Source organism: Eriocheir sinensis, chromosome 38, assembly GCF_024679095.1.
Source record: "Eriocheir sinensis breed Jianghai 21 chromosome 38, ASM2467909v1, whole genome shotgun sequence".
Lineage (NCBI taxonomy): Eukaryota > Metazoa > Arthropoda > Malacostraca > Decapoda > Varunidae > Eriocheir > Eriocheir sinensis.
In genome coordinates, this window is record NC_066546.1 from 1,327,186 (window position 1) to 1,348,663 (window position 21,478).

Below are 21,478 nucleotides of genomic sequence, written 5' to 3' on the forward strand. Positions count from 1 at the left end.
GAGGAATGAAAGAGAGAACAGAAGCGAAAACAGAAATGAGACGCAAAAAAGAGAGGTGAAGGGGAATGAAAGAGAGAACAGAAGCGAAAATAGAAATGAGAAGCAAAAAAGCAAGGTGAAGGGGAATGAAAGAGAGGTCAGTCAACAGATAAGGAAGATAAGATAAAGACAGTTGGTAGGAAAGGAAGATAAAGATATGTTAGACAAGGGCATGTTATACGTAACTTGACCTTCACTCACTCACTCTCTCGCCACCACCTCCACCGCCATCACCACCACCACCACCGCGGTCATAACTTCATCTCAACTCCGAAATAACTCCAAAGCTCAACCCCTCGCACCACCATATTGGGAGGAGTTGTGAGGGGAAGACACGGACGGAGATAAGACGAAGAAAGGAGTTGGGGAATGAGAAGATGAAGAAGGAAATGAAAATGCTGGCTAACTCAAGATCCTCCTCCTCCTCCTCCTCCTCCTCCTCATCCTTCTCCCCGATATCATCTCTTCCTCGTCTCCTCCTCCTCCTCTTCATCATCATCATTAGCATCAGCAGCAGCATCGTCCCTGCAGAAGGTAATGTCTTTTTCTTCTTCTTCTTCTTCTTCTTCTTCTTCTTCTTCTTCTTTTTCTGCTTCTCCTTTTTCTTCTTCTTCTTCTTCTTATTATTATTATTATTATTTTTCTTTTTCTTCTTCTTCTTCTTCTTCTTCTTCTTCTGTGTCGTCATCTTCTTTTTATCTTTATTTTTGTTCTTCTTTTTCGTCTTGTTCTTCTTCTTTTCTTCTTTTTCTTCCCGTTTTTCTTCTTCGTCATCTTCGTCAATCTCTTCTTCTTATTTATTATTATCGATCTACTCCTCCATAACGCCTCCGTGGTCCAGTGGTTAGCGTGCATAGCTAGGAATCTGCGGGCACGGGTTCGAATCCATCCAGCTGTTCATCCCCCTTCCAGGCTGGTCGATAAATGGGTACCTGGGGAAACCTGGGGAAGGTAAACTGTGGTAACCCGGATGTCCCACCGCCCCTGTGTCCCTGGTGATGGATTCTTCCCACCACAGACTCAAGGGACCGAGATGAGCACCGAGGTCACGCGCAGCTATAGATTACTCCTCAAACTTTACCTCCTCTCCCTCTTTCTTCCTTCTTGTTTCTCTAGTTCATGTTGTTATTCTACCTCTCATAATCTCTCTAGCTATTTTTGTCTGTCCACGTATGTTCTTTCCTCCCATTCTCCCTTTCGTCCTCTCCTTTCTGCTCTATCAAGGGATCGGTGTCCGTATTCTCTGACGTATTCGGCTCTTACAACTACTATTTTTCAAGGCTTCAAAGGAGATCAGCTGAGTTCTCATTCACGCGGCTCTACGGCAACAACATGGCGGCGGCTGTGATGAAGGTGGCCACAGACTCCTATTCTATGACTGTGAATCTATGTCACGCACGGACCAGGCAAGCCCCTTTAAGTCTGTCATGCCAATCGGTGACTCCTGCACGTGGGCTGTGTGTGATATCCGTCAGGGAGGTGATGAAAATGCGGTATTGATCGAGAGAGGGAGAGAGGGAGAGGAAGGGGGAAGGTTATATGCAAGAAAATTAGTTGAGAGAGAGAGAGAGAGAGAGAGAGAGAGAGAGAGAGAGAGAGAGAGAGAGAGAGAGAGAGAGAGAGAGAGAGAGAGAGAGAGAGAGAGAGAGAGAGAGAGAGAGAGAGAGAGAGAGAGAGAGGAAGGAAGAAGGATTACACCCACACACCCACACCCACACACACACCACCATCATCTGGAGTCTCGTTTCTTTCTTTCTTCCTGTGTTTTCTTTCTTTCTCTTCCTTTCTTTTTTTTCTTTTTCCTTTCTTTATCTATCCAGGGACAAAATCTTTCTTCCTTTCCTTCTTTCTTTCCTCCCTTTCGTCTCTTCCTTTGGCTTTTTTTTCATTTCTTCCTTTTTTCCCTTTCTTTATCTCTCAGCATCCAGGGACAAGTTCTTTCTCTCTTTCCTTCTCTTTTTTCCTTCTTTCTTTCTTTCCTTCATTTCTTTTGTTTCCTTCTTTATCCAGAGACAAGTTCTTTCTTTCTTTCCTTCTCTTTCTTCCTTCTTTCTTTCTTTCCTTCATTTCTTTTGTTTCCTTCTTTATCCAGAGACAAGTTCTTTCTTTCTTTCCTTCTCTTTTTTCCTTCTTTCTTTCCTTCCTTCTTTTATTTCTTTTGTTTCCTTCTTTATCCAGACAAGCTTTTTCTTTCTTTCCTTCTCTTTCTTCCTTCTTTATTTCCTTCATTTCTCTCTTTTGTTTCCTTCTTTATCCAGAGACAAGTTTTTTCTCTCTTTCCTTCTCTTTCTTTCTTCTTTCTTTCTTTCCTTTATTTCTTTTGTTTCCTTCTTTATCCAGACAAACTTTTTCTTTCTTTCCTTCTCTTTCTTCCTTCTTTCTTTCCTTCTTCCTTTCTTTCTTTTGTTTCCTTCTTTATCCAGAGACAAGCTTTTTCTTTCTTTCCTTCTCTTTCTTCCTTCCTTCTTTCCTTCCTTTCTCTCTTTTGTTTCCTTCTTTATCCAGAGACAAGTTCTTTCTCTCTTTCCTTCTCCTTTTTCCTTCTTTCTTTCTTTCCTTCATTTCTTTTGTTTCCTTCTTTATCCAGACAAACTTTTTCTTTCTTTCCTTCTCTTTCTTCCTTCCTTTCTTTCTTTTGTTTCCTTCTTTATCCAGAGACAAGCTTTTTCTTTCTTTCCATCTCTTTCTCCCTTCTTTCTTTCTTTCCTTCCTTTCTTTTGTTTCCTTCTTTATCCAGAGACAAGTTCTTTCTCTCTTTCCTTCTCTTTTTTCCTTCTTTCCTTCCTTCCTTTATTTCTTTTGTTTCCTTCTTTATCCAGACAAACTTTTTCTTTCTTTCCTTCTCTTTCTTCCTTCTTTCTTTCCTTCCTTTCTCTCTTTTGTTTCCTTCTTTATCCAGAGACAAGTTTTTTTCTTTCTTTCTCTTTTTCACTCTTTATCTATCTAGGGACACTTTCTTTCTCTCCTCCTTTTTTCATTTATTTATTTCTCTTTTCCTCTTCCTTTATTTATACCTTGGAGTTCACCAGTACCTAGGACACGTTCTTTCTTTGTTTCTTTCTTTCTTTCTGTCTGTCTTTGTTTGTTTTATATGAGTTCACCAGCAATCAAGGACACTTTCTTTCTTTCCGTCTTTCTGTGTGTCTTTATATTATGTCCATCTGAGTTCACCAGTATCCAGGATTAAGTAGTTTTTTTCCTATCTTTACTATCCATGAACTTACCTAACCTCTTCCTGAATGTATCTATCGTATGCCACTCACAATAAACTTAACCCCTACCTACCCTTACTACCCATGAACTTGTCTAACCTCTTTCTAAATGTATCGATCGTATTGGTACTCACATCAACCTAACCCCACCTACCCTTACTATCCATGGACTTACCTAACCTCTTCCTGAATGTATTTATCATATTGGCACTCACAACAAACCTGACCCCACCTACCCTTACTATCCATGAACTTACCTAACTTCTTTCTGAATGTATCTATCGTATTAGGACTCACATCAAACCTAACCCCACCTACCCTTACTATCCATGGACTTACCTAACCTCTTCCTGAATGTATCTATCGTATGCCACTCACAATAAACTTAACCCCTACCTACCCTTACTACCCATGAACTTGCCTAACCTCTTTCTAAATGTATCTATCATATTGGCACTCACAACAAACCTAACCCCATCTACCCTTACTATCCATGGACTTACCTAACCTCTTCCTGAATGTATTTATCGCATTGGTACTCACATCAAACCTGACCTCACCTACCCTTACTATCCATGAACTTGCCTAACCTCTTTCTGAATGTATCTATCGTATTGGCAATCACAATAAATCTAACCCCATCTACCCTTACTATCCATGAACTTACCTAACTTCTTTCTGAATGTATCTATCGTATTGGTACTCACAACAAACCTGACTCCACCTACCCTTACTATCCATGGACTTACCTGACCTCTTCCTGAATGTATCTATCGCATTGGTACTCACATCAAACCTAACCCCATCTACCCTTACTATCCATGAACTTACCTAACCTCTTCCTGAATGTATCTATCGCATTGGTACTCACATCAAACCTAACCCCACCTACCCTTACTATCCATGGACTTACCTAACCTCTTCCTGAATGTATCTATCGTATTGGCACTCACAACAAACCTAACCCCACCTACCCTTACTATCAATGGACTTACCTAACCTCTTCCTGAATGTATCTATCGTATTGGGACTCACATCAAACCTAACCCCACCTACCCTTACTATCAATGAACTTGCCTAACCTCTTTCTAAATGTATCTATCATATTGGCACTCACATCAAACCTGACTCCACCTACCCTTACTATCAATGGACTTACCTAACCTCTTCCTGAATGTATCTATCATATTGGCACTCACATCAAACCTGACTCCACCTACCCTTACTCTCCATGAACTTGCCTAACCTCTTTCTAAATGTATCTATCGTATTGGCACTCACATCAAACCTGACCCCACCTACCCTTACTATCCATGAACTTGCCTAACCTCTTTCTAAATGTATCTATCATATTGGCACTCACATCAAACCTGACTCCACCTACCCTTACTATCAATGGACTTACCTAACCTCTTCCTGAATGTATCTATCGTATTGGCAATCACAATAAATCTAACCCCACCTACCCTTACTATCCATGGACTTACCTAACCTCTTCCTGAATGTATCTATCGTATTGGCACTCACATCAAACCTAACCCCACCTACCCTTACTATCCATGGACTTACCTAACCTCTTCCTGAATGTATCTATCGTATTGGCACTCACAACAAACCTAACCCCACCTACCCTTACTATCCATGAACTTACCTAACCTCTTCCTGAATGTATCTATCGTATTGGCACTCACATCAAACCTAACCCCACCTACCCTTACTATCCATGGACTTACCTAACCTCTTCCTGAATGTATTTATCGCATTGGTACTCATATCAAACCTAACCCCACCTACCCTTACTATCCATGAACTTACCTAACCTCTTCCTGAATGTATCTATCGTATTGGCACTCACATCAAACCTAACCCCACCTACCCTTACTATCCATGAACTTACCTAACCTCTTCCTGAATGTATCTATCGTATTGGCACTCACATCAAACCTAACCCCACCTACCCTTACTATCCATGGACTTACCTAACCTCTTCCTGAATGTATTTATCGCATTGGTACTCACATCAAACCTAACCCCACCTACCCTTACTATCCATGGACTTACCTAACCTCTTTCTGAATGTATTTATCGCATTGGTACTCACATCAAACCTAACCCCACCTACCCTCACTATCCATGGACTTATCTATAACATCTTTACTGTATCTATCGTATTGGCAGTTTTTTGGCACTCACAACATGGCTCGTTTTACTTAACTTCACCGTTCGATTTTCTTATGGCATACATCTGTTGCTTTCCCTGTAGTACCAGCGTAGCGCGTCGTCTCTTTCTCCTCTATCGGTTGGGAAGTGGTCGCTGATTCGGGCGCAGCTGTTCGATAAAAAGTTATGAAGTGTACTGTGAAGGCCGTCGCACATCTTTCCTTTTCTTTCTGCTATCGGTTGCGAAATGGCCGCTGATTGAAGGGCGGATGCTCCATAAAACCATTCCAGAAGCTGCGGACTGGTGAACACGACTCGCTCCTTTATCAAATGAAGACTGAACGAAGAATGAAAGCAAAAAAAAGCAGTCGTATTTTCACACGCTTCCGGCTCTCACAACAAACATTTCCAAAGGCCATAAAGGAGATTGATCGGGTTCACATGAGTTTTTTCACGTTCATGGTGAAGAAGCCTTGTGTCACACTATCACTAGGCTCATAAAACCATCCATGAAAATACACACAACTTCAATACGAAAGCCTTATCAAATGTGGGTGTGTGAGCCTCGAAGTGTTTATAAGAATATGAGTTCAAGACTTCGCACGCTTCCCCTCCTCCCGCCTTCCCCTTCCTCAGCCCCAGCAGGAGTGGACCCTTCCAGACCGCTTGGCGACTCATATTTGCCTTACAATCGCATAGTTTCATCTACAAGAGTTTTGGGGAAGGTTGGAGGTCATATGAGAATAAATGGCGAAATTGAGCTCTCTTCTGGCCACTCCGGCTTCATTTTGCAGGAACAGCGGCGTTTTTTTTCTTCTTTGGTCATTGCCCTTGAGCTGCTTCCTTTACTGTAAGAAACTGCTGACTCACAAACCTAGGTCAGTATTCTCAGACGCTTCCGCCTCTCACGTCAACCATTTACAAAGGCCAGAAAGGAGACTAGTTGGGTTCAAATGAGTGTCTTTTCACGTTCATGGCCCAGGAGAATTAGCAAGCTACCACCAGGTCTCATCAACTCCCGTCCTCCTACTGACAGTCTCCTACCTCTAAACTTCCGCCGCATTGTTGCCTCGCTTTCTATCTTCTATCGATATTTTCATGCTGACGCTTTTCTGAACTTGCTAACTGCATGCCTGCCCCCCTCCCGCGGCCCCACTGCACTAGACTTTCTACTCTTGCTCGCCCCTATATTGTCCAAATCCCTTATGCAAGAGTTAACCAGTATCTTCATTCTTTTATCCCTGGAACAGCCTTCCTTTATCTGTATTCCCTCCTGCCTATGACTTGACCTCTTTCAAGAGAGGAGTGTCAAGAAACCTCTTCTCCCGAAATTGACCTCTCTTTTTGCCTCTTACTCTGTCTCGTTTTATTGGACCAGTGCCTGGCGGACTTTTTTGCTGCTTTTTTGTTTTGTTGCCCTTTTGTCTCCTTTGCTGTAAAAAAAAAAAAAAGGGGGGGCCATAAAACTCACCCTGGAAAGGCCATAGACTCCTACGAAACTCTTGTCAAATTGTGTGTTGGAAGCCGAAATGTTTAAGAATATGACCCTGACCTTTCTGGAGTTGTCGGCGCGGAGCTGGCAGCGACACGTGCTTCATCCCGAGGGTGATAGCAAAGGGTGAGAACAGCCCGGAAGCACTGGGTCGGTAGCCTGTTCTCAACCACTCCCGTCTCCCACATCACCTACTTCCAATGAACAAAAAAGAGATCAATCGGGTTTTCATGAGTGTTTTTTTAGGTTCATGGTACACAAGACGGATCAGAATATCACCAGGGTCATAAAACTACATAAGGGAATGACTGAAACTCTTATGAAAGCCCTGTTAACTCGGCAGCTGCGGAGATCAAGTTTCTTAAAGGCCCCTCTAAGCGAATTAATGAGAAAAAATCATCATTCACGCAAACCATTTCATAATGTATATCAAAGCATTTGTGATCAGTTTATGCATCATCTATTTTGGGAGGTTTATATCATGGCAAAAAATTGGCCCGTCACTGGTACACGGTAAAGCCACAAATTTGTCCCGTCGCTGCTACCGGGTTAAATAGGTGTGCATGGGCGTCGAGGTGTTCATGAATATGACCCTTAGTTTTATCGTCGATTGCTTGCTTCCTGCGCCTTGTCGCCGCTGCTCACGCCAAAGAATAATTTTACATCGAAGAATTATTGAACATTACTGAAATTCTGAACGAAGTTGCATTGTGATTAGAAGGGAAAAAGGAAAACAGTATCACTGCGGGTACTAATTCGTTGTTATATTTCTTGAAATTTGTTTGTTGTGTATTTTAAGATGTTAGCCTCCCCCTTCGTCTTCATGTCCTCACATTTCTTTAATCTTCTATATTCTCTCGTCTTCTTTCTCCTTCTCTCTCATCGCTTTCACTTTTATTTCTCCTTTCTCGATGTGTCAGGTGTTTGGGGGGCGGCTAAACAGCCGGCTTTTAGTGTACGCATTCCTCACTCTCTGAGGGATTCGCCTCTTATGATAATAAATATTCTTTAGCACCAAAACTATTAATGCAGAAACCCAAAAACATCAAAGAGCTATCATCCAAAGACAAAACAGAAGCAGCGGCACTCACGAAAACTATAAATATGAAACAGCGGCGAGTAAATCCAACACGATGGAAACTATGGAAGAGCTAATTTTAGATTCTAATGGGAAACCAGTTATCAGGAGACTTGATGTTGGGAAAATGAATATATGAACGAACTTTTACCAGGAACGGGACCAAACACTGAACGAACTTTTAACACGAACGAAACCAAACACTGAACGAACTTTTAACAGGAACGAAACCAAACACTGAACGAACTTTTAACGGGAACGAAACCAAACACTGAACGAACTTTTAACAGGAACGAAACCAAACACTGGACGAACTTTTAACAGGAACGAAACCAAACACTGAACGAACTTTTAACAGGAACGAAACCAACCACTGAACGAACTTTTAACAGGAACGAAACCAAACACTGAACGAACTTTTAACGGGAACGAAACCAAACCATGAACGAACTTTTAACAGGAACGAAACCAAACATTGAACGAACTTTTAACAGGAACGGAACCAAACACTGAACGAACTTTTAACAGGAACGAAACCAAACACTGAACGAACTTTTAACGGGGACGAAACCAAACCATGAACGAACTTTAAACAGGAACGAAACCAAACACTGAACGAACTTTAAACGGGAACGAAACCAACACTGAACGAACTTTTAACGGGAACGAAACCAAACACTGAACGAACTTTTAACAGGAACGAAACCAAACACTGAACGAACTTTTAACAGGAACGAAACCAAACACTGAACGAACTTTTAACGGGAACAAAACCAAACACTGAACGAACTTTTAACAGGAACGAGACCAAACACTGAACGAACTTTTAACGGGAACGAAACCAAACACTGAACGAACTTTTAACGGGGACGAAACCAAGCCATGAACGAACTTTTAACGGGAACGAAACCAAAAAGTGAACGAACTTTAAACCGGAACGAAACCAAACACTGAACGAACTTTTAACAGGAACGAAACCAAACACTGAACGAACTTTTAACGGGAACGAAACCAAACACTGAACGAACTTTAACAGGAACGAAACCAAACACTGAACGACCTTTTAACGGAACGAAACCAAACACTGAACGAACTTTTAACAGGAACAAAACCAAACACTGAAAGAACTTTAACAGGAACGAAACCAAACACTGAACGAACTTTAACTAGAACGAAACCAAACACTGAACGAACTTTTAACAGTAACCAAACCAAACACTAAACGAACTTTTAACAGGAACGAAACCAAATAAAGAACGAACTTTTAACGGGAACAAAACCAAACACTGAACGAACCTTTAACGGGAACGAAACCAAACCATGAACGAACTTTTAACAGGAACGAAACCAAACACTGAACGAACTTTTAACGGGAACGAAACCAAACAAAGAACGAACTTTTAACAGGAACGAAACCAAACCATGAACGAACTTTTAACAGGAACGAAACCAAACCAAGAACGAACTTTTAACAGGAACGAAACCAAACCATGAACGAACTTTTAACGGGAACGAAACCAAACACTGAACGAACTTTTAACAGGAATGAAACCAACCAATGAACGAACTTTTAACAGGAACGAAACCAAACACTGAACGAACTTTTAACGGGAACGAAACCAAATCATGAACGAACTTTTCACGGGAACGAAACCAAACCATGAACGACCTTTTAACGGGAACGAAACCAAACACTGAACGAACTTTTAACAGGAACAAAACCAAACACTGAAAGAACTTTTAACAGGAACGAAACCAAACACTGAACGAACTTTTAACTAGAACGAAACCAAACACTGAACGAACTTTTAACAGGAACAAAACAAAACACTAAACGAACTTTTAACAGGAACGAAACCAAATAAAGAACGAACTTTTAACGGGAACAAAACCAAACACTGAACGAACTTTTAACAGGAACGAAACCAAACACTGAACGAACTTTTAACGGGAACGAAACCAAACAAAGAACGAACTTTTAACAGGAACGAAACCAAACCATGAACGAACTTTTAACAGGAACGAAACCAAACCAAGAACGAACTTTTAACAGGAACGAAACCAAACCATGAACGAACTTTTAACGGGAACGAAACCAAACACTGAACGAACTTTTAACCGGAAAGAAACCAACCAATGAACGAACTTTTAACTGGAACGAAACCAAACACTGAACGAACTTTTAACGGGAACGAAACCAAATCATGAACGAACTTTTCAACGGGAACGAAACTAAACCATGAACGAGCTTTTAACAGGAACGAAACCAAACACTGAACGAACTTTTAACAGGAACGAAACCAAACACTGAACGAACTTTTAACGGAACGAAACCAAACACTGAACGAACTTTAACGGGAACGAAACCAAACACTGAACGAACTTTTAACGGGAACGAAACCAAACACTGAACGAACTTTTAACTGGAACGAAACCAAACACAGAACGAACTTTTAACAGGAACGAAACCAAACACTGAACGAACTTTTAACGGGAACGAAACCAAACACTGAACGAACTTTTAACGGGAACGAAACCAAACACTGAACGAACTTTTAACGGGAACGAAACCAAACACTGAACGAACTTTTAACGGGAACGAAACCAAACACTGAACGAACTTTTAACGGGAACGAAACCAAACCATGAACGAACTTTTAACAGGAACAAACCCAAACCATGAACGAACTTTTAACGGAAACGAAACCAAACAATGAACAAACTATTAACGGGAACGAAACCAAACCATGAACGAACTTTAAACAGGAACGAAACCAAACACTGAACGAACTTTAAACGGGAACGAAACCAACACTGAACGAACTTTTAACGGGAACGAAACCAAACACTGAACGAACTTTTAACAGGAACGAAACCAAACACTGAACGAACTTTTAACAGGAACGAAACCAAACACTGAACGAACTTTTAACGGGAACAAAACCAAACACTGAACGAACTTTTAACAGGAACGAGACCAAACACTGAACGAACTTTTAACGGGAACGAAACCAAACACTGAACGAACTTTTAACGGGGACGAAACCAAGCCATGAACGAACTTTTAACGGGAACGAAACCAAAAAGTGAACGAACTTTAAACAGGAACGAAACCAAACACTGAACGAACTTTTAACAGGAACGAAACCAAACACTGAACGAACTTTTAACGGGAACGAAACCAAACACTGAACGAACTCTTAACAGGAACGAAACCAAACCATGAATTAACTTTTAACGGGAACGAAACCAAACACTGAACGAACTTTTAAAAGGAACGAGACCAAACACTGAACGACCTTTTAACGGGAACGAAACCAAACACTGAACGAACTTTTAACAGGAACAAAACCAAACACTGAAAGAACTTTTAACAGGAACGAAACCAAACACTGAACGAACTTTTAACTAGAACGAAACCAAACACTGAACGAACTTTTAACAGGAACAAAACAAAACACTAAACGAACTTTTAACAGGAACGAAACCAAATAAAGAACGAACTTTTAACGGGAACAAAACCAAACACTGAACGAACCTTTAACGGGAACGAAACCAAACCATGAACGAACTTTTAACAGGAACGAAACCAAACACTGAACGAACTTTTAACGGGAACGAAACCAAACAAAGAACGAACTTTTAACAGGAACGAAACCAAACCATGAACGAACTTTTAACAGGAACGAAACCAAACCAAGAACGAACTTTTAACAGGAACGAAACCAAACCATGAACGAACTTTTAACGGGAACGAAACCAAACACTGAACGAACTTTTAACAGGAATGAAACCAACCAATGAACGAACTTTTAACAGGAACGAAACCAAACACTGAACGAACTTTTAACGGGAACGAAACCAAATCATGAACGAACTTTTCACGGGAACGAAACCAAACCATGAACGAACTTTTAACGGGAACGAAACTAAACCATGAACGAGCTTTTAACAGGAACGAAACCAAACACTGAACGAACGTTTAACGGGAACGAAACCAAACACTAAACGAACTTTTAATGGGAACGAAACCAAACACTGAACGAACTTTTAACGGGAACGAAACCAAACACTGAACGAACTTTTAACGGGTACGAAACCAAACACTGAACGAACTTTTAACGGGAACGAAACCAAACACTGAACGAACTTTTAACGGGAACGAAACCAAACACTAAACGAACTTTTAACGGGAACGAAACCAAAAACTGAACGAACTTTTAACGGGAACGAAACCAAACACTGAACGAACTTTTAACGGGAACGAAACCAAATCATGAACGAGCTTTTAACGGGAACGAAACCAAACACTGAACGAACTTTAAACGGGCACGAAAAAAACCATGAACGAACTTTTACGGGACGAAACCAAAATATGAACGAACTTTTAACGGGAACGAAACCAAACCAAGAACAAACTTTTAACGGGAACGAAACCAAACCATGAACGAACTTTTAACAGGAACAAACCCAAACCATGAACGAACTTTTAACGGAAACGAAACCAAACAATGAACAAACTATTAACGGGAACCAAACCAAACCATGAACGAACTATTAACAGGAACGAAACCAAATTCTGAACGAACTTTTAACGGGAACGAAACCAAACACTGAACGAACTTTTAACGGGAACGAAACCAAACGCTGTACGAACTTTTAACGGGAACGAAACCAAACACTGAACGAACTTTTAACGGGAACGAAACCAAACACTGAACGAACTTTTAACGGGAACGAAACCAAACCATGAACGAACTTTTAACGGGAACGAAACCAAACACTGAACGAACTTTTAACGGGAACGAAACCAAACAATGAACGAACTTTTAACGGGAACGAAACCAAACAATGAACGAACTTTTAACGGGAACGAAACCAAACACTGAGCGAACTTTTAACGGGAACGAAACCAAACCATGAACGAACTTTTAACGGGAACGAAACCAAACACTGAACGAACTTTTAACGGAAACGAAACCAAACACTAAACGAACTTTTAACAGGAACGAAACCAAACACTGAACGAAATTTAAACAGGAACGAAACCAAACCAAGAACGATCTTTAAATAGGAACGAAACCAAACACTGAACAAACTTTTAACGGGAACGAAACCAAACACTGAACGAACTTTTAACGGGAACGAAACCAAACACTGAACGAACTTTTAACAGGAACGAAACCAAACACTGAACGAACTTTTAACGGGAACGAAACCAAACCATGAACGAACTTTTAACGGGAACGAAACCAAACCATGAACGAACTTTTAACAGGAATGAAACCAAACATTGAACGAACTTTTAACAGGAACGGAACCAAACACTGAACGAACTTTTAACGGGAACGAAACCAAACACTGAACGAACTTTTAACGGGAACGAAACCAAACAATGAACGAATTTTTAACGGGAACGAAACCAAACAATGAACGAATTTTTAACGGGAACGAACCCAAACACTGAACGAATTTTTAACAGGAACGAAACCAAACAAAGAACGAACTTTAAACAGGAACGAACCCAAACCATGAACGAATTTTTAACGGGAACGAAACCAAGCACTGAACGAATTTTTGACAGGAACGAAACTAAACCACGGACGAAATTTAAACAGGAACGAAACCAAACCATGAATGAACTTTTAACGGGAACGAAACCAAACAATGAACGAATTTTTAACGAGAACGAAACCAAACCACGAACGAACTTTTAACAGGAACGAAACCAAACCATGAACGAACTTTTAACGGGAACGAAACCAAACCATAAACGAACTTTTAACAGGAACCAAACCAAACCATGAACGAACTTTTAGCAGGAACAAAATCAAACACTAAACGAACTTTTAACGGGAACAAAACCAAACACTGAACGAACTTTAAACAGGAACGAAACCAAACCACGAACGAACTTTTAACAGGAACGAAACCAAACCACGAACGAACTTTTAACAGGAACGAAACCAAACACTGAACGAACTTTTAACGGGAACGAAACCAAACCATGAACGAACTTTTAACGGGAACGAAAGCAAACACTGAACGAACTTTTAACGGGAACGAAATCAAACAATGAACGAACTTTTAACAGGAACGAAACCAAACGATGATCGAACTTTTAACGGGAACGAAACCAAACCATGAACGAAGTTTTAACGGGAACGAAACTAAACACTGAACGAACTTTTAACGGGAACGAAACCAAACAATGAACGAACTTTTAACGGGAACGAAACCAAACACTGAACGAACTTTTAACGGGAACGAAACCAAACACTGAACGAACTTTTAACGGGAAGGAAACCAAACACTGAACGAACTATTAACAGGACGAAACCAAACACTGAGCGAACTTTTAACGGGAACGAAACCAAACACTGAATGAACTTTTAACGGGAACGAAACCAATGAACGAACTTTTAACAGGAGCGAAACCAAACACTGAACGAAATTTAAACAGGAATGAAACCAAACCATGAACGAACTTCAAACAGGAACGAAACCAAACACTGAACGAACTTTTAACGGGAACGAAAGCAAACAAAGAACGAACTTTTAACGGGAATGAAACCAAACACTGAACGAACTTTTAGCGGGAACGAAACCAAACAAAGAACGAACTTTTAATGGGAACGAAACCAAACAAAGAACGAACTTTTAACGGGAACGTGACCAAACAAAGAACGAACTTTTAATGGAAATGAAACCAAACAAAGGACGAATTTTTAACCTGAACGAAACCAAACGGCGCACGAGTTTTTAACATGCATATATGTGCCGGGAGCCCTGCTGGTAACCCTGCCCTCATAACAACAATAATAATAATGTTTTCCTGTTCTGGATGTGCCCGCGGCCCCGGTGGTAACCTTTTCTTCGCCGTAACACTATAGCAATGTTTCCCCTCGCCCCTTACAGGCAGGAGCGCCGGGCACGCCCACCCTCGCCTCCGCCGCTCAATCGGCCAGTTCGGGGACATGATACGCCGAGCCACCCGACGCGAGGCGCTGCTCTACAACAACTACGGCAACCACTGCGGCTTCCAGGGCGGCGAGCAGCCCGCGGTGGACGAGGTGGACAGGTGAGCGGCCGGAGGGTGAGGCCGGGGAGCCGCGATGAGCCGCGTGTCCCCGCGGTTACTTCAGACTCTTTGGCCATGACACATCATAATAGTTCTAATGTGGGCAAATGGATGGATCAAACAGAATATGCAGATGTTTAGTTAGTAGAAACACGAGTGACAGTCTGAAGTGGAGGTTAGATGGAGTATGGCTGGGAATAACAGGTGATGGGTATCTGGTTCTTATGTGTAGACTTACCCAGAGCCGAGGGATGGGAGGGTGTGGCCACCTTCATCACAGGCGCCATGTTGTTACCCAAACAGCCACGAGAAATTCAAATTGATGCTGATACAATAGTCCTTGCCTGTCCTCGCCTTTCCCTGAATTCATATACCTTGTACCAATATAAAGAACCTTCCCCAACTTTCTGTAATAGGTTGAGGGATTGTGATTACCTCAAAGTAGATTTATAGATGTTCATAGATGGTCTTCAGGTTTGGTGTCCTTGAAGGGATTACACTGTTGAAGGAAACCAGATGCTAGAGTTCCCAGGCGTGGCGAAACGTCGATCGATGTCTGGTGTCCTTGAAGTGGTTGTAACGTTGAAGGTAAAGAAGTACGGGAGTTTCCAGTTGTGGCGAAGCGGCGATCGATGTCTGGTGTCCTTGAAGTGGTTGTAACGTTGAAGGTAAAGAGGTACGGGAGTTTCCAGTTGTGACGAAGCGGCGATCGATGTCTGGTGTCCTTGAAGTGGTTATAGGGCCGAGGGTAACCAGGTACAGAAGTTTCCAGTTGTGGCGAAGCGGTGATCGATGTCTGGTGTCCTTGAAGTGGTTATAGGGCCGAGGGTAACCAGGTACAGAAGTTTCCAGTTGTGGCGAAGCGGTGATCGATGTCTGGTGTCCTTGAAGTGGTTATAGGGTCGAGGGTAACCAGGTGCCGACAAGAGTTCCCAGGTGTGGTGAATTGATCGATATCCGGTGTCCTTGAAGTGGCTATAAGGTTGAGGCTCACCAGGCAAAGGGTTTCCCAAGCGTGTTAAAAGCCTTGATCTTCAGTTTTCCTAATATTGTACCCGTTATATTCTCAGCAATCCCTTCACTCCCCAAATGCAAGCCCCTTAACACTACCGGGAGCTATGTGCCTCCCGCGGGCCCGTCAAGCCACTGGCTGATCGAAGGCCTTCAGTCAAGTCGTTTTGTTTTTGGTGCCACGCCACCTAATTCGTTGTGTTTGTTCGGTGCAGCCCTGTGTATCTATGGGGGCCCAGGGTCTGCACTATTTTTGAACGGAACCACCTCCTGTATCTTTGAGACCTCCTCAGTCTGCCACGGAGGGACGCGTCAGCCAGCAGAGGATTTTCAAATCAAATGAGGGGCTGACAGCACAACGCGAGGCCCTTAATATGAAACTGCGCCTTAGGAAACACTCAGACTTGTGTGCCAGAGAGCTTGCACCGGAACTGAAGAACTCGCCCGACTTGTCACTGTAGTACCTTAATTGTTTGAGGTGTTGACATTTACGCACGAAAGAGAGCTCTCAGAAATGTACCCAATGTTGTGGACTGCCTTCAAAATGTTTTACACTTTCAATGACCGTCACTGCATCAGAGCGGGGCTTTTTAAAGACGCTCATCAGATCCTACCTGAGGTCCCCCACGTCACAGGAGCGCCTTGGTGGCCTTGATGCCGTGCCTAGGAACCCTGCGAGGCGACGGCTGGCCAGAGTTCACGTGATGAGGCCACTCACGACTTTGCATTTAAGGAAGGCAGGAAAGCTCGGGGCTGATATGTCAGTTGTGTATTCAGATTGTGCCTCTTGTTTGAAGTGTAACAGTGCAATGAATCCGTTATATTCAAGTATATGCTATTATATTAAGTTTGTGTTTCTTGTGTGATATACGAGGTGTACAAGTTACTGTTGTTGAAAATGATATAAGAAATAATTTGTGGTGTTCCAAATCCCTTAATAGAAATAAGTCGGTGCAGTCTGGTGCTTTCTTTGCTGTGGGGGGGAGGAAGGGGTGCTGAAGGGGCTCGCCCGGGGCGCCGTACAAGCTTGGTCCGCTGGTGTTGGCAGCTGTGTATGTGTTGCAGGTGCTGCCGCAACCACGACCGCTGCTACAACGCCGCCTCCGCCGGGCCGTGCGCGTCCTCCTGGCTGGGCCCGTCCTTCATCAGGTACTCCTGGGCTTGGAACGGGACGCACCTGCTCTGTGGTGAGTCACCGCGCGGCGCGGCCTATATCTCGTCCTGTTCTCCCACACATGAACCATTACTCTTCAAGCAAGCTGTCCCGGCACATCCTTCCTGTGGCTCATTCTCTCCCCGTATTTACCTCTGTGTACTTTGTAATATAACTCCTGTGTATCTCATCCCCCTCTTATCCTCCACGCCGATGCATCATTCATTTCCTGTCCCTTGTATTCCCTTATCAAACAATCATAATCTATTCTTTCCTTTTCTCGTAAAGTTTGTCTTGTCCTCTACGTTTCGATACACTCTGTACCTGTGTTCGGTATCTGTATCTCCTCCTTTTGTTCCCCACACCTTGATGCAGCACCTTCCTGCCCCATCTTTCCTTTAGAGACAGGTAGCGGCGGCGGCCCTGTGTCTCATCATTCCTTCTCTGTCCCCTGCTGCATTCCCTTACCAAACAGTCCTCGGCTATTCTTCCTTCTCTCATAAGGACTGTCTTGTTTCACACGCTTTGATACTCTCTGTACCTGTATTCTGCACCTGTATCTCCTCCGCTTGGTGTTTGTCTCGTTTCTCACGTTTCGATACAATGCCCATGTTTTGCATCTGCCGATCTCCTCCTCTTGTTCCCCACACCTTGATGCTGCACCTTCCCGGCCCATCTCTCCTACTGTAGATAGGTGGCGGCGGCGGCCCGTCCCTCCCGCGTCCCTCATTGTTTCTGTTTCCCAGGCGCGGAGAACGAGGGGTGCAGGAAGGCGGCGTGTGAGTGTGACGCCACGGCCGCCACCTGCTTCTCGCGGCACCCCTGGAACGCCGAGCACAAGAAGACTTCCATCTGGGACATCCTGGCGTGAGGCGGATGGGCCAGGCGACGACACCCACAGGAGGCGACACGAAGGATAACTGAAGGTGCTGATGACGTGCTGTGGTGATGTAAGGAATCGCTAAAGTGGGTACAAGTTGTTGAAGTGCCTCGCTAAAGTGGGTACAAGTTTAAGTGCTGGAGTGATGCAATAACTCGTTAAAATGGGTGTAAGTTGATGAAGTGCCGGACTGATGGAAGGAATCGGTAAAATGGGTACAAGTTTAAGAGCTGGACTGATGCAAGGACTCGCTAAGATGGGTACCAGCTGATGAAGTGCTAAAGTGGATACAAGTTGATGAGGTGCAAAAGTGGATACAAGTTGATGAGGTACTAAAGTGGATACAAGTTGATGAGGTGCAAAAGTGGATACAAGTTGATGAGGTGCAAAAGTGGATACAAGTTGATGAGGTGCAAAAGTGGATACAAGTTGATGAGGTACAAAAGTGGATACAAGTTGATGAGGTACAAAAGTGGATACAAGTTGATGAGGTATTAAAGTGGATACAAGTTGATGAGGTGCAAAAGTGGATACAAGTTGATGAGGTACTAAAGTGGATATACAGTAAGTTGATGAGGTACTAAAGTGGATACAAGTTGATGAGGTACTAAAGTGGATACAAGTTGATGAGGTACTAAAGTGGATACAAGTTGATGAGGTACTAAAGTGGATACAAGTTGATGAGGTACTAAAGTGGATACAAGTTGATGAGGTACTAAAGTGGATACAAGTTGGTGAGGTACTAAAGTGGATACAAGTTGATGAGGTGCAAAAGTGGATACAAGTTGATGAGGTACAAAAGTGGATACAAGTTGATGAGGTACAAAAGTGGATACAAGTTGATGAGGTACTAAAGTGGATACAAGTTGGTGAGGTACTAAAGTGGATACAAGTTGATGAGGTACTAAAGTGGATACAAGTTGATGTGGTACTAAAGTGGATACAAGTTGATGAGGTACTAAAGTGGATACAAGTTGATGAGGTACTAAAGTGGATACAAGTTGATGAGTTACTAAAGTGGATACAAGTTGATGAGGTACAAAAGTGGATACAAGTTGATGAGGTACAAAAGTGGATACAAGTTGATGAGGTACAAAAGTGGATACAAGTTGATGAGGTACTAAAGTGGATACAAGTTGATGAGGTACTAAAGTGGATACAAGTTGATGAGGTGCAAAAGTGGATACAAGTTGATGAGGTACATAAGTGGATACAAGTTGACATGCCTTCTTCTTTTAGTGTCCCCCGCAGTTTCGCTTCTCAGGTTATCCTTTGTCACTGTTTCCATGGTCGTTGCTCTTCTGGACTTGCCAACTGTACTCTATTCCACCGCAGTTGACCCCGAATACCTGTCTCCACCCCTCCCACAGCCTCGCTACACAAGACTTCCCACTCGAGCTCATCCCTATTATTATTATTATTATTATTATTATTATTATTATTATTATTATTATTATTATTATTGTTTTAAATGAGACGAAACAGGATAACATGGTCCAAAACACTTACTAATACCAACACAACATTCTTCCTCTTCACTTCCTTCTCCTTCCATACCACATTCAATATCATTCACTAATACCAACACAACATTCTTCCTCTTCACTTCCCTCTCCTTTAATAGCACATTCAATATCATTCACTAATACTAACACAACATTCTTCCTCTTCACTTCCCTCTCCTTTAATAGCACATTCAATATCATTCACTAATACTAACACAACATTCTTCCTCTTCACTTCCCTCTCCTTTAATAGCACATTCAATATCATTCACTAATACCAACACAACATTCTTCCTCTTCACTTCCCTCTCCTTCCATAACACATTCAATATCATTCACTAATACCAACACAACATTCTTCCTCTTCACTTCCCTCTCCTTCTATACCACATTCAATATCATTCACTAATACCAACACAACATTCTTCCTCTTCACTTCCCTCTCCTTCCATACCACATTCAATATCATTCACTAATACTAACACAACATTCTTCCTCTTCACTTCCCTCTCCTTCCACAGTACATTCAATATCATACACTAATACTAACACAACATTTTCTCTCTTCACTTCCCTCTCCTTTAATAGCACATTCAATATCATACACTAATACTAACACATTTCCCCTCTTCACTTCCCTCTCCTTCCACAGTACATTCAATATCATACACCAATAATAACACAACATTTCCCCTCTTCACTTCCCTCTTCTTCCATAGCACATTCAGTATCATTCACTAATACTAACACAACATTCTTCCTCTTCACTTCCCTCTCCTTCAACTGCACATTCGGTATCATTCACGAAAACTAACACAACTTTCTTCCTCTTCACTTCCTTCTCCTTCCGTAGTGTCGGGACCCAGAAAACGAGCAAACAGAGGAATGACCATATCAGTACAGTGTAAACATCTGACAGTACAAACACTAACAAGAAGGGTGTCAGACATACAACAGTCTAAACATCTCATAGGACAAACAATAACAACGAGGGTAACGGAAAACAGATACCCAGACCCAGATACAGAAAACATATACCCAGTAGGCGTGGTCAGAAAGTGTGGACGACCATTCAAAAAGACACTGAACATGTGACGTCAGTCGTGACGACATGCTATAAGCGAATAACTGAATAGAGAAGTCACTGTAGGAGTGTCTTAAGAGTGAATCACGAATAGCAGGAGAAGTAAACAATACAACATAATGAGCGAGCCAATGGTTGTTGACAGGAAGTATTGGCTACTGGTTATGTAGAAAATGAAGGCGTGTCAAAGATGTAGCTCCGCCTCAAGCAAAGAAAAATGTGACCTAGAAATCAGTAGTAAGACCAGACCGAGCTTGGTTCTCGCCTCAAGCAGACCTGCTACTCACTCAGCTGAGAATGGCTGTTGTGATCTTAATCGTGAATAGAAATTCGAGAATCTAAGGGAAACCGACTGTATTGTCCCGGAGATTATATTGTAGGAGATGTGTAGTAGGATTGTGAGTGGTACAGGATAGTGATTATTTGTTTGCGATGTTAAGCAGAGATGGAAACCACTGCGTGTGGTATGATTTGGTGTTTCCGTGAATTGCAGTAGATTATACTATAGGATGTGTTATCAGGATTTGTGAGGAGTGAGTACTTAATTATGTGACGTAAGCAGAGAGATACAAACCACTGCTTGTGGAATGATGAGTGTTATTATTATTGGCAACAATTGAGCACATGTTATTGTATTATTTTTAAGGCATGTCGTTTGTCATATGTGGTATCCATTGCTGAATATGCCAGCGTGTTATGATCATCTGAGCATAGAATATTGCGTAAGGCAATTATTTTCATTTAATCTTAAATAAATGTATATTATATTTTTCCCTTGTCCAT

At 42.2% G+C, this 21,478-nt stretch overlaps 1 protein-coding gene across 49 annotated transcripts in view; it reads left to right on the forward strand.

Moving 5' to 3' along the window:
- The first annotated feature begins 213 nt into the window (after window positions 1-213).
- LOC127008520 (phospholipase A2, minor isoenzyme-like) overlaps window positions 214-21,478 on the forward strand; it is a 37,373-nt gene continuing 16,108 nt past the window's right edge. For 2 of the 49 annotated variants that reach the window (XM_050880644.1, XM_050880648.1), the window contains exons 1-6: window positions 214-573; window positions 14,900-15,062; window positions 17,139-17,260; window positions 17,973-18,597; window positions 18,684-18,872; window positions 18,954-19,007. In XM_050880644.1, the coding sequence (XP_050736601.1) occupies window positions 417-573; window positions 14,900-15,062; window positions 17,139-17,260; window positions 17,973-18,097 (567 nt within the window). In that variant the 5' untranslated portion in view covers window positions 214-416 and the 3' untranslated portion in view covers window positions 18,098-18,597; window positions 18,684-18,872; window positions 18,954-19,007. Of the gene's footprint in view, window positions 574-14,899; window positions 15,063-17,138; window positions 17,261-17,972; window positions 18,598-18,683; window positions 19,008-19,061; window positions 19,305-21,478 lie in introns of those variants that run through there. The other 47 variants (XM_050880650.1, XM_050880655.1, XM_050880646.1 and 44 more) reach the window with 47 other exon arrangements.